Source organism: Lissotriton helveticus, chromosome 2_2 (genome assembly GCF_964261635.1).
Source record: "Lissotriton helveticus chromosome 2_2, aLisHel1.1, whole genome shotgun sequence".
NCBI classification, from domain to species: domain Eukaryota; kingdom Metazoa; phylum Chordata; class Amphibia; order Caudata; family Salamandridae; genus Lissotriton; species Lissotriton helveticus.
The window spans coordinates 428626936-428645523 of record NC_136060.1 but is presented as its reverse complement, the minus strand read 5'-3'; the positions used below and the strand labels follow the sequence as shown (position 1 = coordinate 428645523).

Below are 18588 nucleotides of genomic sequence, written 5' to 3'. Positions count from 1 at the left end.
TGAATTGCTGTCCTTTTTGTCTCGCCAGCCAATCCGCATTACATAAAGCTGTGTCCTGAGAGGCGAAGTGATTGAACCCCACGCCCTGACGAATTTGCCACAACATATGTAATTGGCAATGAAACATGTTGGCCTTCTTGGAAAAGGTTAGCAACATGCAGTGCTTTTAATTCGAGTGAGCTCACATTTTCAAATAAAGAGGGCAACATAATAGTGAGTCTTAACTCGATTTTAAGTTGCATTGAACACACCGTTCTCTGCATATCACAGGGACAGTTGATTTCTCTTTTTCTCCGTCTTTCTTGTCTCTCTCTTGGACACTATTTTCTTTGTTTCAGTGAGTGGGCAACCGATGATATACGTGGGCATACTAGCGAGAACCTGTTGGTAGCCTTCCTGGTGTTGCATACTTGAAGTGACCTCTCACTCTTTCACTTATTTTTCAGTAAGTGTTCTTCACTCGCATGTTGTGGGGGAGGGTATGCTTGATTGGGCGGCTTTACGGACAGCGGTTCTTTATCTCTTTTTTAAAAAAAAAAAAAGAAGATTATTAATCTGAGAGTTTTGGGTCTGTGGGAAGTTGGACGAGATGCCATAAAGTGGGTGAAAAAAGAGAGACCTACGTTGGAAGCAGTACCTAAAAGTGACATTAAAGAAACTCTCCCACACCAGGTCTTTATTGTATTGATAAAGGTAAATCAAAACCAACTGTGTATTCCCTTATTGGTGCCAGAGTCAAACAGTGATCAGCCACCACCATTCCTTACATAGCGACAACCATAAATTGGCACTTAACAAAATGAAAGCAAATAAACTCAGCACTCAATAGATCGAAATGAAATCAGTCAACTATCTCTATGACAGCGAACAACAATATTTATAAAAATTTCAGCCCTTTCACTAAAGAACAGAAGAGGTTGCTCAATGTCATTAAAGATACTAAATTGATTTCATTATGCTCTATTGAGTGCTGAGAACTTTGTTTAAAGGAAAGAAAACAAATCATCATCATAAAAGATCCGGAAACTGGCCACAGTAGTGACAAAATGGCAACCAGCACATCTGAAGCATTATTACTAATAAACACAGAACTAATTGCTATATGGTCTACGGGCTTGGAAGACTGTCGCACTAGACATCCTCCTGTCCGAGAAGGGGGGAGTGGGTGTTGCTGACACATGCTTAAGGAACTGGCTGCTGTTTGTATATCCCAGATGAGAGTAAAAAAGTAGAGGAGTTTGCAGGATATGTATCAAATTTGAGACAAGAATTGAAGACACCAAGTCTGTATAAAAACTTCAGGAAAGGTTTAAATACAATTGCCAACTAGTTCTCAACAGCAGGTAAGGGCATAGTGAAAGCTATATTAATGCCCATACTGATTATTTGATTATGCCTGATACTACTCTATGTATATATATTACGCAAGAAGCATGATGCTTAACAACAAAAACGTTAAAATGACATGGGTTTAGTGGAAATAATGAACAATGACTACATAAAGATACTACAACAAAGAGACAGTCTGGATACACTGGAGGACAAAACTGTATTCTAGATTCGGTTGTGGAGGTGAAACCAACAATTATTGTAAAGATATACATCATCAAAGGGAGGTGGGGGGGGGGGGGGAGAGAAATGACCACATATTTCGAAATCGTTATTTTATATCAGAAATGAAATTTAGAACATGTTTAGATACAAATGAAATGCCTGTTTTAGAAATGACTCACAAAACATCTATACCTTTAGTAAAACAAATACATACAACCAATATTTATTGTAGAGTAACAAAGGTAGATATGAAAGATGTTATTAGAAATGGTTCATTTATAATTGCATGTTTTTCTAACAATTTGCACCAAGCAACTATACTTTAGCCTGTGCAGTGACTAGGCCCAAGGTTTTCTTTACAACCTTTGCTCACAATAAAGTATTCTGTGCAACAGCCTAACATTGATGTCATCCTAGAAAAATGTCGACTTTAATATTATGTTCATTTATTTGAGGTCCCGTGCATCGAATTACGATGCACCCGCCACAGTGGCGGGTGCAACCCACATTTTTAACATTGAAAGCACCGTCTGCCGCAAAGCTAAAAATGCAAGTTGTGCACTACATGACAGGCACCGCGCGTTGCCTGCCATGTTGTACTTTGAAACGCAGAGAGGTACCATAGGTACCGCCCATGTGCACCCCCACCCCCTCCTTCACCCTGGGGGCCCGAAACGGGCCCCCAAAGCAAAGGCCGTATGCCTTTCCACGGCGGCACATAGGACCGCCGGCCTCGTAATATGGTTGGCGGTGTCTCGCAGACACCGCCACCATATGTAAGCACTTTTTTCCGCCGGTCGCAAAGGCAACTGGCGGAAAAGCGGCGGACGGTCTTGCCGTCCGCCGCGGACTCCCCCGCTATCCTAATGTGGCGGGGGGTCATTTCTGTGAGGATGGTGGACGGATGGACTGCCGGGCCGGCGGTGGCTACCGCCAGCCCGGCGGGGGCAATCCGTCCGCCATTCTAATCGGCCCCTTAGTTACCACAACTCTACCTTCCCTTTGCCTGTCTGGTTGACTCCTTTCAGATATCTTAAGGTGATTCCTTTATTTGTTTGTGATTGATGCTACTGCACAGATTGTTATTCTAGACTGTTGTGGGGAACTCGGCTGAGTTTCCCAGAACTGCGCATCATGAGAAGTTTGGCATTTTTCCAACGTAACTCTTTATGGGTTCGGATGTAGAAGGGGCCCCCTAGCTAATTTACTGGGTTTTAGTATGGAACACGTCTTGATTGCCGATTTCGGATCTCTAATAATTTCTGTAAATTACTAAAGTGAATAAAGATATTTGAGATTCTAACCTTACAGATACAAATAAAGCCTTTAAAAATAAATGTAACCTCTCACCATTGACTCATCACAAATTATAGATGTCCATGATGTTTTGATGACTTTATTCCTAAGGGAGACTAATTCTTCACACCGTGGAAAAAGTCCACCAACCTCTCCAGCGCCTGGAGGAGTCCTAATGGTGCCACTTGTAATTGGGGGTATGTAACTGATCTGAACCATTGAGGAGAGTACTTTTGGGCTCCATCACTATGAAAAGCCAAACCTAAAATAATTTGGCCACTGAAGTCTAAGATAGCCTAAAATTAGTGACATCTTTGTGAACAGCCTTTTGAGCACTACCACGGGTGCCACTGAAGCAACTGGCAATAGCAGCAAAATGAAAATCATACGTGTGACTGCGCTAGACTTCATGAGTAACGTAAGAGTGGATCCCAATGGCCGACCTTAGAGCTGGGCTACACTATTTCCAATCTGTCCCTTTTAGAGGTACAGGAACTGAAAACAAAGTTTCCTTTGCCAGCGAAGGGCCTGTATTGTGGTCCTGTGATTAGGGGACTTTCCCTGGGACATCAGTAGCACAGCAGATCTCACATGAGAGAAGGAAAACGGGAGGCACAGACTATGTTGCCTTAGACCATAGAACAGCATCAGGGAGAGGAGTTGGCACAGGTTATACTGCTTGGGGAGCCAATGCATAGTCCCCAAGTTCTCCAGACTTGGTGCCCCCAACAAGAAGCAGTGCCACCCATGAGAATGTGTAGGTGCCAAGCAGAGTCGGGCACTCATGAGACAAAAGCAAAGCTTTTCTGGCCAATCATGCCACAATCAAAGCAGAGAGAAAAATAACATGTAGGCAGCCAGGGTGCCCAGAAAGCTTTTAGGCAAAATGTCAATGTTTTGTCAGATAATTCCCAAGGGACAGCATAATCCCCAGTAGAAAGAAAATCCTACTACCCCCCAGGTCTCGCAGAAGGGAGGATTCATTTGCTAGGAGAAGCTGGGCTTTTTTGCAAACTACTCCCAGGGTTGAACTTCTGTCAATACCACATAATATTGGACCTGGTCTGTTGTTGTTCAGCAGTGGTTGGTGTGCAACCGGGTATGAAAATATGAAAGGTAAGTTTCAAAGTAAGAAAAGTTGTGGAAAAAACAATAAGTATGGGTTCTTGTGAAGCCAGTAAGCATATCAAATTGAAGGGAGCATGGACTGTCAAAAGCTAAGTGTTAACGTCTCTTAATAAACATCAAGATAACTCAAGTTGAAAACTGAGCTCAAACATGTGTTATGCTATGATCATTGTGAACTCTGTGACAACAGCTAAAGGTTAAGATTTAGGTGGTTAGTTGCCCACTGTAACCTTTCTTTAAGGTAAACAATATGTACTACAGGTAGTTTGCCATGATCCTTCTGGAGGAATGCTTGTTGTATTTCCACCTGCCCCTTGTAAATACTTGTAATTTTATATATTTATTTTCTTTGTTTTAAGTCGTCTAGGGGATGATGGACGGAGCGTATGAGCAAATCAAACGCCAACATCTCCTTTGGTATCGCTTTGTTCGCCCTAATTTGTCAGGGTATGCCCAGACGTGAGTCCCTTGCTCACTCTACCACTGGATTCAAGATAGTCTGGCTGATGAGGATTATGAATCCGAAACTGGTCCCAGGATGCTGGTTTCCGGTCCAGGGAAGACATGGCTTGGCAGTTCGGGCTGGACTGTTCCCATGAGGCACAGGGTCAGACTGATTTCCATATAGCCATGTCTGAACTGGGGTGGTGGACTGAGCTAAAGAATAGTGATTGATTAAACCCAGATCAGTTGACTGGGGGTGAGTGTTTGATTTGCTCAAACGCTTCGTCCATCATCTCCTTTGGTATCGCTTCATTCGCCCTAAGTTGGCAAGGTATGCCCAGACGTGGCTCCTTTGCTCACTCTACCACTGGATTCAAGATAGCCTGGTTGATGAGGATTATGAATCCGAAACCGGTCCCAGGATGCTTGTTTCCGGTCCAGGGAAGAAATGGCTTGGCAGTTCGGGCTGGACTGTTCCCATGAGGCACAGGGTCAGTCTGATTTGCATATGGCCATGTCTGAACTGGGGTGGCAGAGTGAACTAAAGAATGGTGACGGATTAAACCCAGATCAGTTGACTGGGGGTGAGTGTTTGATTTGCTCAAACACTCCGTCCATCATCTCCTTTGGTATCATAATATAACCTTAGCAGCAAAAGAAAGTTTCACTGCTGTATTATGCATGTCAGTCCGAGGCTCTTACAGGCCGGCCTCACACCGACACTATACACATCTGACATACTGCACTAGTGTCAGGCAGTGAAGCATGCCAGATAATAGAACTTCAAGACTTGTAAATCATACTCCCCCTTACCCAGTCAGAATAGAGAAAAAAGGTCTACCTCAGTACCTTCAACCGTATTCTGGCTCCTGACTGGATAAAAGTTAGTCCACAGATTGGTTCTGTGCTAGCCCAGCTGGAGTAAGAAACCAAACTGCATGCTCGCTAATGTTGAAAAGGAGCAGGTAAGGGTGTGTGTTTGTGTATGGATGTGTGTGGGTGCGTTTGTAAATTTGAAAGCCTCTGAGGTGGGAGGAGTTGGGCACAGGGGTTGGTTATTACAGTATATGACTTTGTGCCCCACCTTCTTACAACTTTAGAAGCAAACACTGCTTCTGGCAGCCCTGAGATCCATTGAACTAGATTACTCAAACATCGTTTAGGAAGCCAAAACATCAACTGAGATGGCACAATAACTCGATTTAAAACAAACATTAATGGTTCAAAATCAGTGTCATCTGAGAAAGTTTGTTGGAACTTAATTTGCTGGATGTGAAAAGGGGCAATGTCCACCAAGGTAATATATCCTGTGTTTGGCTTTATCCTGAGTGATTCGATCACTTGATTCATCCCTGGAAAAACACTAAAAAACAGAAAAAAAGCCCAAAACAACTCTGCACCCTGAGATGGGTTACTTATGTTAATAACTACAGGGTGGGGATAACGAAATGCTGGGGAGCAGGTGCAACTGAACTGGGCTTGCAATGTCTTACATTGCTGATGTGATTTTTATGCTGAGGTACAGCATATTAGACAGCAGTTATGGAAGCTCTGATTAAATTAAATAAAGAAAACTAGGAAAATGACTGATATTGTGCTCAAAATAAACTGCGAACTGAGCTGGAAAGTCACATCTATTCAATATTGTGTAGCTAGGCTCAGTTGCAGTATCATGTATGAACAATCATCACTCAAAATAAACCAGAAATCTCTTAATTCTAATGTGCACCAACACATTTGCCACAGCCCATTGACAATGGCTATAGCAAAAAAAGGCATCAGTATGCAGAACTCACCAATTCTTCCTTTCTTGTGGATGTGGCCAGGCATGATGCCAATTTTGCATTCACCAGGCTAAAAAAAAAAGAAAATCAAAATATAAAAGAGAAAAGGCACAGTTTCACAGGACGAAACTGTTTTAATATAACCGTACATGCCAAAATGTACACGCAGGGCCACTGGTATTAGGAGTTTCTGCTGCAGCTTTTTTATGATAATTATCAATTTGCCATATAATCAATTATCTGCTGCATAATCTTCATATTTTAACAAAAATAAAAAATGTTTCTAGCTAAGAACGGATGGAAATATACTAAAATAGTAGCGACGTGAGTTCGCACACATGGAAGGCTCTTTACAGAAGTTTACTGGTCATCTTTCAGTTGCTTATTTCTGTATTTAGCTCTTAAACTGGTACTACGGAGGTGAAATCTTTGACCAGAAAGTATTGCCAATGTGTAAAAATTATAAAATCATGAAGTAATATAAAAAAGCCACATTCAGCAATATGAACAAGTCACTTACCTTCAGTAACGCTTTTTCTGGAGGATATGGTATTTGCCTGTGGCTTCCTCAACTTTTGAATAACCCCTTGCTGCATTCCACGAGACATTTTTCAAAGCTCTCCCATGTTGACGAATACGTCACAATGGCACGGTTCTGCTCGCGACTCCGTGTGATCTCAGAGCCATAAGAAGGCCTCGTCAGCGTGCTGACGTCAATTCCACCCATTATTCCCATGCCTTCGAGGCGAATCGACATTTCGCAAGTATACACAGTATACAAGTTGTCACCGAAAAGCCCATTACCCTGGCAACGGAGTCGGCCTTATCAAGGTCGGACTGCATCACCCGACAGGCTGTAGCCTGTGTGTCCAACAGCACCTAAGCGAAGTGACCCTGGACATCCTTTGGCAACTAGGGTATTACCTCCTTGACAGAATCCGTCAATGAATTGATATAATGCCCCATCAAGCAAGTGGCATTAGTTGATTTCAAGGCCATGCTGGCCGACTCACTTTGTTCCAACTTCTTGGAGTCCCTATGCCCTGGAGTAGAACAAAAGGAATCAGCAGAATGTTTTGAGTTCTTGACACAGCAGGGGCAGCCATTGGCTTCTGCCATATCTCAAAAATTGCAAAAAACACAGTTGATGGACAGAATGTAGAACAATGTCATACATTCACCCCAGTACAAGGATCTGGGCCTAAATCCATCGTTTTTGTGCACTCCACACCACCCTGGGTTAGACACTGGCTATATGCAAATCAGCTCTGACCCTGTGCCTCATGGGAACAGTCCAGTCCGAACTACCAAGCCATGTCTTTCCCAGACCGGAATCAAGCATCCAAGGACCGGTTTCTGGCTATCAGCCTTCATCAGCCTGGATAGCTTGACTCCAGTGGTCTGGGACTCACGTCTGAGCATCCCCCAGCCCACTCGGGGTGAAATTGCAAAAAACACAGTTGATATCTCCAAAATTAGCTCTGAAAGAGCCTCATTGAAGGGAAGCAAAGGCTCCACCGCCGAAGGAGGAGAATGCAGAACGTCCGTCAAAATATTAGTCCAAAAGGTCAGCAGCCTTTCTAATAACCAAATAGTAAATGGCCACATCCTGAGAGGGAAGAGTTTTTGGATAGGAGAGCTCCCACTCTGGAGAAGTGTCAAGCCCACTGGCTTCTTGCAGTCCTGCCAAATCTTCCATTGAGTCAAGTCTCTGCCCCTCCTCGGCCTGCTCCTGGAATTCCTCTTCTTCCAGAAGTCTGAGCCTCCCTCCTCGAATGAATCTTCGAGGAGGGAGGCTCAGAGGCTCCCTCCAAGGCAGCGTCGATGGAGGACGTTCAGAAGCAGGGAGCGGTGCAGACCAAAGTCGAGATGGAGCAGAGCTCAAAGGTGCCGGAGAGTAGTCCAATCTTCCCTCCTGAGATGGAATCAGCGTTATGAACCTCAGCGTCGGGAGAGGCCAAGATGGAGTCATTGGCAGGAACGGCATGAATGTGCCTTGGCATAATGCTGGTGACTGCCCAAACTATAAGAAAGTGAACTCACGGGCCAGCCGGCTTCCCCGATAGGTTAACCACCCTGGCAAACATGCGATACATCGCATTAAAAAAATGCGACGGGTCCGCACCTGGATCCGGGAAAGGTGGGTATGGATCCAGAACTGCCTGTCCTGAGATGAATCGAGGTCGAAGAGTGGGCACTGGCTGCAGCTTTGGAAAAGCCAGATCCAAGTTCAGAGCGGCCGGAGGCGCAGGAGACTCCTCCCCTGGGAGTCAGTGAGTCCCTAGGCATCGAAGAATCCCTCCGAGTCAGAAAATGCCCAGGAGACACCTGCGGTGAAAGAGAAGGGGAGATATCATCATTTTAATGATGACGCCAGACCGGGAACACCGGTGAATTCTCCTTCGAAGAGTGACCTGTGCTGCCTCTCCTTCTTGTGCTTTTTGGAAGACCTCGAGGTGTGCGGAGTCGACGACCTCGACTTGGTCCTCTTCCGACCTCTCTTCTCCTTCTTCGCCCGGGCCATAAACAACTTTGCCTGTCTTTCTTCAAGTGCCTTCGAATTCATCCAACAGCACGAAGAACATTCTACACGTCGTGGTTTGACGACAAACACCAAAGGCAGTCTTCGTGGGGGTCCGTGACTGACATATGGCCCCTACATTCCCTACTGGGTTTGAACCCAGGCTTCTTCTGAGTAGCCATTGCGAAAACACAGTTAAAGGGCAACTGCAACAAAGTAGACTACAAAGAAATGGAGAGACCTAGAAAACCGTTATGCGTCAATGGCAAGGAAAAAAAAGGAACTGACGTCAACATGCCGACGAGGTCTTCTTATGGCTCAGATGACGTCACATGGAGTCGCGAGCAGAGCCATGACATTGTGATGTCCTCGTCGAGGTGGGAGAGCTAAGAAAAAACTTTCTGTGGAATGCTGGGCAAAGGGTAATTCAAAAGAGGAGGAATCCACAGGCAGATGTATCCATCAGAAAATTTGCATTTTCTTGCCGCTTAATTCATTGATATCCTGCCTCATAATACCAGTGACCCTGATTATATAGAAGTATGAGAGCAAAAAAGGGTAAAAATAAGAAATTAAGACTAAGTAAATTTAATGGTCCCCACAAATTAAAAGGCGAGTCATGTTATGACATCTCCATGTGTTATTTTGTGACGATGTAACCATTCTCAAAATAGTGGCAATCAAAACCAAATAGAAACAATGTTGCCCTGATGTCATTTGTAATGTAACAGAATAACCATGCAAGGCACAGCTCGATGTACAGTTCAATTCTAAATTCAGACCCACTGGATATGGTGTCATTTTTTGCCACAGGGAAGAAAAACTCAACTGTTAGACTGCTGCAAAGTTTGACTCTTTTACATAAACACTTCTGCACACTATATTTTCTAAAGCAGTGCAAAATAGACATTAAGTTGTTTAAGAGCAGGAATGGAGAACTAGACATCACAAATAAAAAGACTTGAATAGGTAGGTTTATCAGTAAATACATACGCATCCACAGAAGAATTTCACCGAGGATTTTACTACTTTTAAGTCTTACACATACACCGGCAAAAGTAAAAAATAATAATTTAAAAATGGCATTTTTGTCAGATTCTCAAAGCGTGGATTTGGTAAATTCAAACAATGTACTCTGCAGGTCCTGAAAATAACTTTAAAATGTTGCCAGTTCTGAAGGTCTAATGACACCAACTATCCCAACTATAATGAACTGGTCACAAAAAAGAATTGGCCACCATACTATTATTAAACAAACATCAAACAGGAATGGGTCATTAAATTACTTTCTGTGGATACGAACCCTGTGCTACAGAGCTGGTGGAGACTCGCTAGAAAACCAACATGTTAAATACAAACATTAGAAGAGTTCTTTAACTTACATTGATGACTCCGGGGCAGTTTGGGCCAATGAGGCGCGTGGTGCCCTGGCGCAGGAGCCGGTGCTTCACACGCACCATGTCCTGCTGGGGTATTCCTTCAGTAATGCACACAACTAAGGGCATTTGGGCATCAAGCGATTCATCAATGGCAGCAGCAGCAAAGGGAGGTGGCACGTAGATGACAGATGCAGTAGCTCCGGTAGCTTCTTTAGCCTGCAGCAAAACAGTAAAAGAGCCCGCTTTACAAAGCAAAATGCTTGAGCCTTCTAAAGAGTTAGTAACTACATTCAAGAATCCTCAGTCACACGTTACAGCATAGTTAGGAAAACAATCGACATAGCAAAGGGCCCAGTATGCGCAACTGGTGAATTAACACAGTGGAATCAACAAACCAAGATTTCAGCCTGGTTTAGCTCTCAAACGAATAGTAGGTCAGACTCCTACTTATCCCTCATAAGGTTACTAATATTGATTAAACACGCTATCACAGATTGTGCTATTTCACAGTGCAGTAAATAACAGGTAACAACCCATTTCATGCCACACACTTAATCACCTTGGGGGATTAAAGGCTATATATGGTTGAACTAAAGGCAAGAAGGTTACTAATTGTGTGATACTGCCATTTCATTGACAATCATGTAACTGTTTCCCCAACATAATGTGGATAAATTGATTCTGTACTGATTCTGTTAATTATGTCCTTACACAGGCATGTTCTGGTTTGTTTTTGGTAGCATCTTCAGCATGAGAAGGCACATTAGACAGTTATACAATCTTACCGTGTCCTTGGCTAGGACCCCTAGCTCAGGATCTGTAAAAGTGTACTTCCTCTCCCCACATAGGTCCATAATGAAAAAGTCTGAGAGGTATCTGCTTGTGATGGCTAAGTGATATTAGAGGATGGCAGTGTATTCTTTTTGTGTTGCTTCAAGGTGCTTTGTCCACACAAAATGAATGCCTGCACAATCCACACAACGTAGTTATTGGTGCACATCCAGGTTGTTCTATGGTCCATTTTTTAGTTGAACTGGCTTTTTCTGCTCCTTAGGGATTCATTTCCTCACTAAGAACTTCACTTTCTTGAAAATGGACACTTCTTGAAGTTTTGTGCATGTGCAAAGTAACATGCATTTTTTTTTTTTTTGTCCTCATATCACCAATAAGCATACTGCAGAACTTACAAAGCCGTCGTTATCGAACTGGGCGCCCACCAGCTTCCTGCACTTGCTTAGGTCGCACGACCAACCCCTTTTGGAATTATGGTGTAATCATGGGACCGGATTATTTTAGCCATAGATGTCAAAACAGTCTCAAATCTCGGCCCATGGGTTATCACTGGTTCCAACAGGATCAAGCCGAGCCATTGCAAGTGCGGATTTGAGCCAGTCTTCTATTTTCGGGGGAAGGGGATCTTTCCATTTTGTGCACATCTCCCTCCCTAGGGGCCAACAAAATCAGACATAACAACAAACCCCTATGAGTCGGTACTAGGTCCGAGGTGGAGAGTCCATCATTAGCAAAAAAAACTAAAGATCCATTAACCTCGATGTTGACTTCAAAAATTTTACACAGGTAGTCTCCGACCCCTTCCCAAAACAATCCTAATTCGGGACACTCTTAAAATGTGTATGTCGTTGGCTTTGGGTGCCATGCATCTAGCGCATTTTGGTTCAGGTAGTGGGGCTAATTTGGCTATTCTGGCTGGTGTGTAGTAGATGCAATTGGTCACAAAAAATGTTTTTTCTTTAGACTAGCTGATTTAGTAAACTTATACAGTAGCTTTAAAGATTTTTCTAAAAGATCACCAATACCAGATTCCAATGGGGATTGATTCCAGACAGATGTCTGTGGTGGGATACCTAGGTCATCTGCGTCTACTTGCATTCTGTACCAGATAGAAATGTATTTCTTCAACGGCTCAACAGTCTGAAACAAAACCTCTGTATCCCAGTTACCCCTAGTATCCCCAATGTCTGCCTCAAACCAGGATTTGAGTTGTAAATACTTAAACTTTGAGAAACCAGGACCAATCCTGGCTCTCAGCAGTTCCCACGGATGAATACCACTTGTGTCCCCCAAATCCGACCATGTAGACACTCCTGTTCTCTTAATGGGGCTGGCAAGACCATCCTGGAGACACAGTGGAGTCACCAGGGAATCCCACATGGGGGCAAGGTCGGAGTAGTAACCAATCCCACATCTGGGTCTTACTTTAAATCAAGTTTCTAATGCAGTCTTAAGAACCTTCAAACACACTCTTTTTAAAAACTTAGGGGACTCAAACTTATAAAGAAACCCCTCTGCTACTCCCCTGCCTTAATTTATTGCCTATTCACTAAGCAACATTCCCCAAGCCGTTACCGCAGGTTTAGACAAAAGCATCCGTGTAGCTTTGAATGGGAATGCTAGTAGTTTTGTTCAGTGCCAGTAATAACTGTGTCAATGTTTGCTTTTTGAGACCAATAAATATTATTGTTTTTGGCGAGTGCCTGGCAGCTCTCACAAAAATGTACAAAAACCATATCAAAACAAGACACGCATTGATAAAACCAGAAGGCTGACCACCAATAGCAGACGACCTGTTGAGTTTGCCAATGCTGGTTTATTTTCATGTTTCCCAATATCTTGTTGAAACTGACTGCACTGATTTTCCATTATGAACATTTTTGGGAAATAATAGCATGCACCAACACATTTTAGAAAATGAAGCTTCAAAGAAATGCTAACTACAATTTCACAGTAGTTTAGCAAAACATTTGTTTTCCAAGTTGCATTTTTTTGTGAACATTTTATTTTGAATGCAAAAACAACAGTTGATGGACAGAATGCAGAACAATGTCAAGTCAAGTCAAGAAATACTTTATTCGGTTCAATTTACAAAAACCATAAAAGTACACAAACATGAAAAAATGATCCACAAGTCAGCAGTGATAAAATACAGCATAAAAAGGAAGGGAGTACCCATAAAGGTATGCAGCACATAATAGAAAGAGTTTAAAAACAACAATATATATGACAATCAAAAAAAACTCATTATGAAAAATTGTAAGTTTTAAAATAACTTGATTCAAGTGACAATGGTCGATATTTGTGAGGGGTCATCTAGGACCAAGTGATCTTTTTGGTGAGTCTCACCGCTATGGTTAAAAATTTAGCCACATTGTAGATTTCCCAAATTTCAGCTAAAAGTTGAAGGTACAACAAAGCTGGCTTGACTTGCCTAAAACCTTCCCTTTTAACAAGGGTATGATGAACTTTTTCCTAATGCCTTTAAAGTGCTCACAGAAAAACAGAAAGTGAACAGTATCCATGATCGAGCAACCGTCACATTTGCACAGATCTAAGTCTGTACCCCTGGTCCAGCCAGGGCGGCCAGAAATTACTAGGTGAATCTTGTTCAAACTGAACTTAGTTAGAAGATACCTGTGGTTGGAGTTGTTAACCACCTTAAGGTAAAGTTCCGCATCGTGACCAGAGGAAACATGAATGGACAGAATGTAGAACAATGTCATACATTCACCCCAGTACAGAGATATGGGCCTAAATCCATCGTTTTTTGCTCACCACACCACCCCAATTCAGACATGGCCATATGCATGGCTTGGTAGTTCGGACTGGACTGTTCCCATGAGGCACAGGGTCAGAGCTGATTTGCATATAGCCAGTGTCTAACCCAGGGTGGTGTGGAGTGCAAAAAAACGATGGATTTAGGCCAAGATCCTTGTACTGGGGTGAATGTATGACATTGTTCTACATTCTGTCCATCAACTGTGTTTTTTGCAATTTTCACCCAGAGTGTGCTGGGTATGCTCAGACGTGAGTCCCAGGCTCTCCACACCACTGGAGTCAAGCTATCCAGGCTGATGAAGGCTGATAGCCAGAAACCGGTCCTTGGATGCTTGATTCCGGTCTGGGAAAGACATGGCTTGGTAGTTCGGACTGGACTGTTCCCACGAGACACAGGGTCAGAGCTGATTTGCATATAGCCAGTGTCTAACCCAGGGTGGTGTGGAGTGCAAAAAAACGATGGATTTAGGCCCAGATCCTTGTACTGGGGTGAATGTATGACATTGTTCTACATTCTGTCCATCAACTGTGTTTTTTGCATTTTATTTTGAAAGCAAAGTAAGATCAATCTTGCTTTCAAGCTTCTGCATATATTTGTATCTAGTTAGAGAGCATTTTGGGAGCACTGTACGTGGACTAATATTGTTTACACATGTTTACACTGGAACCACTGTCAGCAGTGCAGTCCGAGCTTACATTTCTTTACGGCGCTCACCCTAATAAAAAAAAGCTTTGTATTAATGAACCATGCAAAGAATTTCGAACACCATTAACGTATGGACACAAATATTACCTTAACCACAGACAATGCTCTTCCCTGATCCATTATGTGGTACTGTAAACTGGTAGCCAAAACGGTTTTTCTGCATGGGCTTGGTCCTACTTTCCCAAGGGCAGAATAAACATGAAATTGTGTTGTCCTTGACTTCTCTGGAAGTCAGGCTACAGGAATTCTACACCCCTGCATAACAGAGACACAAACCTCTAAAAGCACAGATCAGGAGGCACAAACATCTCAAAAGGGGGAGAAGAGAAAGCCACAGGAATAAGCATGCAAAATACAAGTTATAGCTATACATAAAAAGCAAGAGAACACAGAGACACAGTAAAAACAGCATTCACAAACTAAAAGAAACCTGCAATATGGCTAAAACTATTAATGCAATACCACACAAACCGCAAACGATACAAAAGCTAATATATAGATGCCTGTGAACAAATTGTTACTTTGCGTGCTGGGGATTTTAATAGGGTGAATATTTCTGTGCATTTCTGAGAATAAATTGTGAGCATGTCAGTTTTAAACTTGAATGCGGCGACACAATATTGCCAGAATCCATGCACAGATATTGCATAACCAGATTTCCCTATTCACAGATCACTACCCAGAAATCTATGAGCAGACAGATTCCCACATAATACTCTGTACTACTGAGAGATTCTAATTTTCAGTTTGTAAATATTCACAAAGTAACCAATTGCAGCATACATTACCTCTGCCACTGAATTGAAGACTGGCAGACCCAGGTGTGTTTTACCCCCTTTGCCAGGGGAAACTCCGCCTACTAACTTGGTGCCATATTCCAAGGACTGCTGACTGTGGAAAGTACCCTGCAAGAGAAAGACCAGAAAGTGAATCAGTTACTTTAAACTGTAAAGGAACTCTCTAATTTTGGCAACAGCAGTAAACTCAAATTCAAAAGGGAGAAATAGCAGGAGGCTAACAAGATTTCTATGTAATTGGAGGAATGTTCTTATCCTTTAATGACCAAAAGGTTGTTGATCCTATGTGACAGTTAGCAAAAATTTGGATGGTTGGCCTACATTAAAACTGAGCAGCCAATTGAATATCAAGACTATGTGTAGACTATGTTTTATGTGATGATAGCACGAGTGACACAGAAAAGCCTTAGCAGCTAAATAACACAAAGGTCCTCAGTTCAGGGCTTAATTCTAATCCCTTCGCAAACAGGTGTACACAGAAATCAAAATTACGAGGTGTGTGATAGTTACGCACAGTCAAACCTGCTGAAATTTAATTAGGTCAGTATTAACAATAATGGAGCGACCCGGTGTCCCTCAGAACCTGAGAATTTATTTGGGGGAAAAGGTCCAGAAACAAGGCAAACTATGGAGAACTTTGAGTGTTACAAACCATTTCTGCATGTTCTGCCTCGCTTTATTGTTGAGAACCTCGGAAGAGGATGTATTTACCACAAGTCAAGTACCTTACTGTATGGTAATGGCATTTAACACATGTGATAAATAGCCCACCCTATTCCGATAAAGTTTTAAAGAGGGCGAAAGAAGGCCAGCTTAGGTGGAAAGTAATTATCAAGTTAGATAGCAGGGGAGATTTGCAAATGGGCACACTACAGTGCCCTGTTAGCGATTGATTTAAGACACCTGTGAAGTTGCCTGCTTAATGCAAGCTACATCAAGATGAGATCAGAAGGCGGATGTCTCTCGTAGTAGGCATTATAGGTCCAGGAAGTGGTAAGGAGGCAGACTAGTGCTATCTCTTTCCTAAAAAAGATAAAACGATTTTCCCTACCTGTGATTGCATCATCTCTTCTTTAAAAAAAAAAAATGATTTAACTGCCTTACCTGTAGTTTTTACAGTTTAAAATTGTAGTTTTAACCTGCCTGTGATTGCATAATTTATCACCTGTTGTTGTGTTTAACCCCTTCGGTGCTCATGACGGAACGGTTCCGTCATGAGCGTCGGTTGGCCTGTGCTCATGACGGAACCGTTCCGTCATGAGTCCATAGGTTCTTTAGAACCTTCAGCACTGCAGCGGAATTCGCGCAGCACTGAAGGGGTTAAACTTGTGTTTTTTTCCTGCCCATGACTGCTTCCATTTAACCTGTTTAACTGTGGGATTTGCAGTCCAAACTCTGTAGTTGTTTCCGCTCATTCCCCGTGACTATCAGTTTTTCCCTCCACAAAGACCTGTATGTTAAGCGGTGCCCCCCCCCCCCCCCCCAAGCATCATTTTGTGTAAACAAGTCAGTGAAACTGTGAGCTTTTGAAACTGTATTTAATAGGGACTGTGCACTTAATTGTTTGGCCAGGAGAGGGAATAACGTTTTATAGAAACAGCATTGTTAGAGGACAAGTTTGTTAGGCCCTTACCTGCAGAAGTCCAAAGTGTGGATTCAGCTGGTGTGTCTCCTAGGAGATTTCTGAATAGAGGAGAGACTTCCAACTCCCTAGCCACCAAACCTTGTCTGAGGTAGCTGAAACCTTATATAGTTTGCTATTGTTTGGTACATGTGTACACTGATTGGTGGTTGTATCTGGTGATTCTATTGGATTAGGGTTTGTGTCCTTATTGGTTGGGTATTTGAGGGTTCTGATTGGTTTCTGGGTCTGTGACTCAATCAATGTAGGGATGGGGCTAGGATTAGGATTCTATTGAAAGTAGGGATTAGGGCTTCCTGTGTTATTGGTAGTTTGGACTAGGGTTAGGCATTTAATTGGAAGTAGCGATTAGGGCTTCTGGTGTGATTGATTGTTGGACTAGGTGTGGGACTAAGAGTAGGGTTAGGCTTTCTATTGGAAGTAGGGACTAGGGGGTTTCCTGTGCCATTGGTTGCTTGGGTAGGGACTACTGGTAGGGCTAGGGCCTCTATTGGACGTAGAGATCAGGGTTTTTGAAAGTGATTAGGTGCTTGGACTAGGGCTAAGATTGGCTGTAAGATCCAGGTATCCTATTGGTTCTAGATTTTAGGGCTAGTGTTGTTATGAGATAGTGTTAGGGCTAGGGTTCCCATTGGTTGAAGGGGTCACCTGATTACTAGGGCCATAAAGGGCCAAGCCTTAGGGTGTCTCAGCCCGGGCGTCGAGGTTAAGGGCGGAGAGGACCAGGGTAGTTGCCCGTTTGAGCCTGTTCGTGACGGTCGCGACCAGGGCCTGAAATGCTGCCCATGTTCCCAATCAGTAATACCCACCCACACCATCCACAAACATAGTAACACACTCACACCAAATGTACACTACACACAACCCTATGCACAAACCAATGTACCAGCATACACTATAAAACCAACCAAACCTCATCTATACACCCTTCTATCCCAACTACCACACATACCCACCATCAGCTACAAACAGTACACAACTCTATCCTATACCACTAACCAATCCACTCATCACTAACACAACGCCATTCAACACCATACATTACTACATCCCATCCAGACACATGCTACCTGCTCTAATTACTCCTAACAGACCACCGTTTATCACTAACAAACATGTAATCAGCCTTCCATCATTTGCCCAACCAACATCCTCCTCTTCCCTCTATCATAGTAACACTAACGCACAACACATACACTGCACACTACCACACTTTTTAACTCTTGCAATAAACCAGTCTAAGACTTTTTTTGAGCCCAGTCCGGGTCTTGCATCATTGTGCATGAGCTGAGTCAGAGTAGAGCAGTAGCGGTAACCGGTGCGGCGTGAGCCTGGGGGTCTCGGGGAACAACAAGAACAACGAGAACCCGCTGGTGCCCGCGAGCCGCCTAGTGAGAGCCGCGAGCCGCTCCAAGCCGTCGAGTCGCCGCAGGGTTAGCCGCCGCAGAGTTAGCAGGAGCGGGGCGGAAGCGGAGTAGGAGTGGAGACGCCGCCTGACAGCTGTCTGCCTTCCTGCTTGCCTGCCTGCCTGCAGCGGCGTCTGCCTTCCTGCTTTTCTTTTCTGCCTGCCTGTCTGCCTGCCTGCACGGAAAGCCGGGTGGCGGGAGCCGCTGATCCCGCGAGTCCCGAGAAAACACAGTCCCAGCCCCAGGAATGGGAGGAGGACTGCGAGGGGACTACAGGGAGGACAGTGGGAGCTACCATAAGGCCACTTAAGGCTACCACAAGGAAGCTGCAGCGTGGGAATTTGAGAGCGGGGAAACC

At 43.5% G+C, this 18588-nt stretch overlaps 1 protein-coding gene across 2 annotated transcripts in view; it reads right to left on the bottom strand.

The window, feature by feature from the left end:
• Nucleotides 1–18588, bottom strand: part of SUCLG1 (succinate-CoA ligase GDP/ADP-forming subunit alpha) — a 104641-nt gene that overhangs the window by 53355 nt on the left and 32698 nt on the right. For both annotated transcript variants that reach the window (XR_013608372.1, XM_078678689.1), the window contains exons 3-5: nucleotides 15174–15290; nucleotides 10110–10322; nucleotides 6219–6276 (exon numbers count right to left, since the gene is read on the bottom strand). Coding sequence is in view for 1 of the 2 variants with exons in the window: in XM_078678689.1 (XP_078534815.1) it covers nucleotides 6219–6276; nucleotides 10110–10322; nucleotides 15174–15290 (388 nt within the window). In the remaining variant the exon portion in view is untranslated. The remainder of the gene's footprint in view (nucleotides 1–6218; nucleotides 6277–10109; nucleotides 10323–15173; nucleotides 15291–18588) is intronic.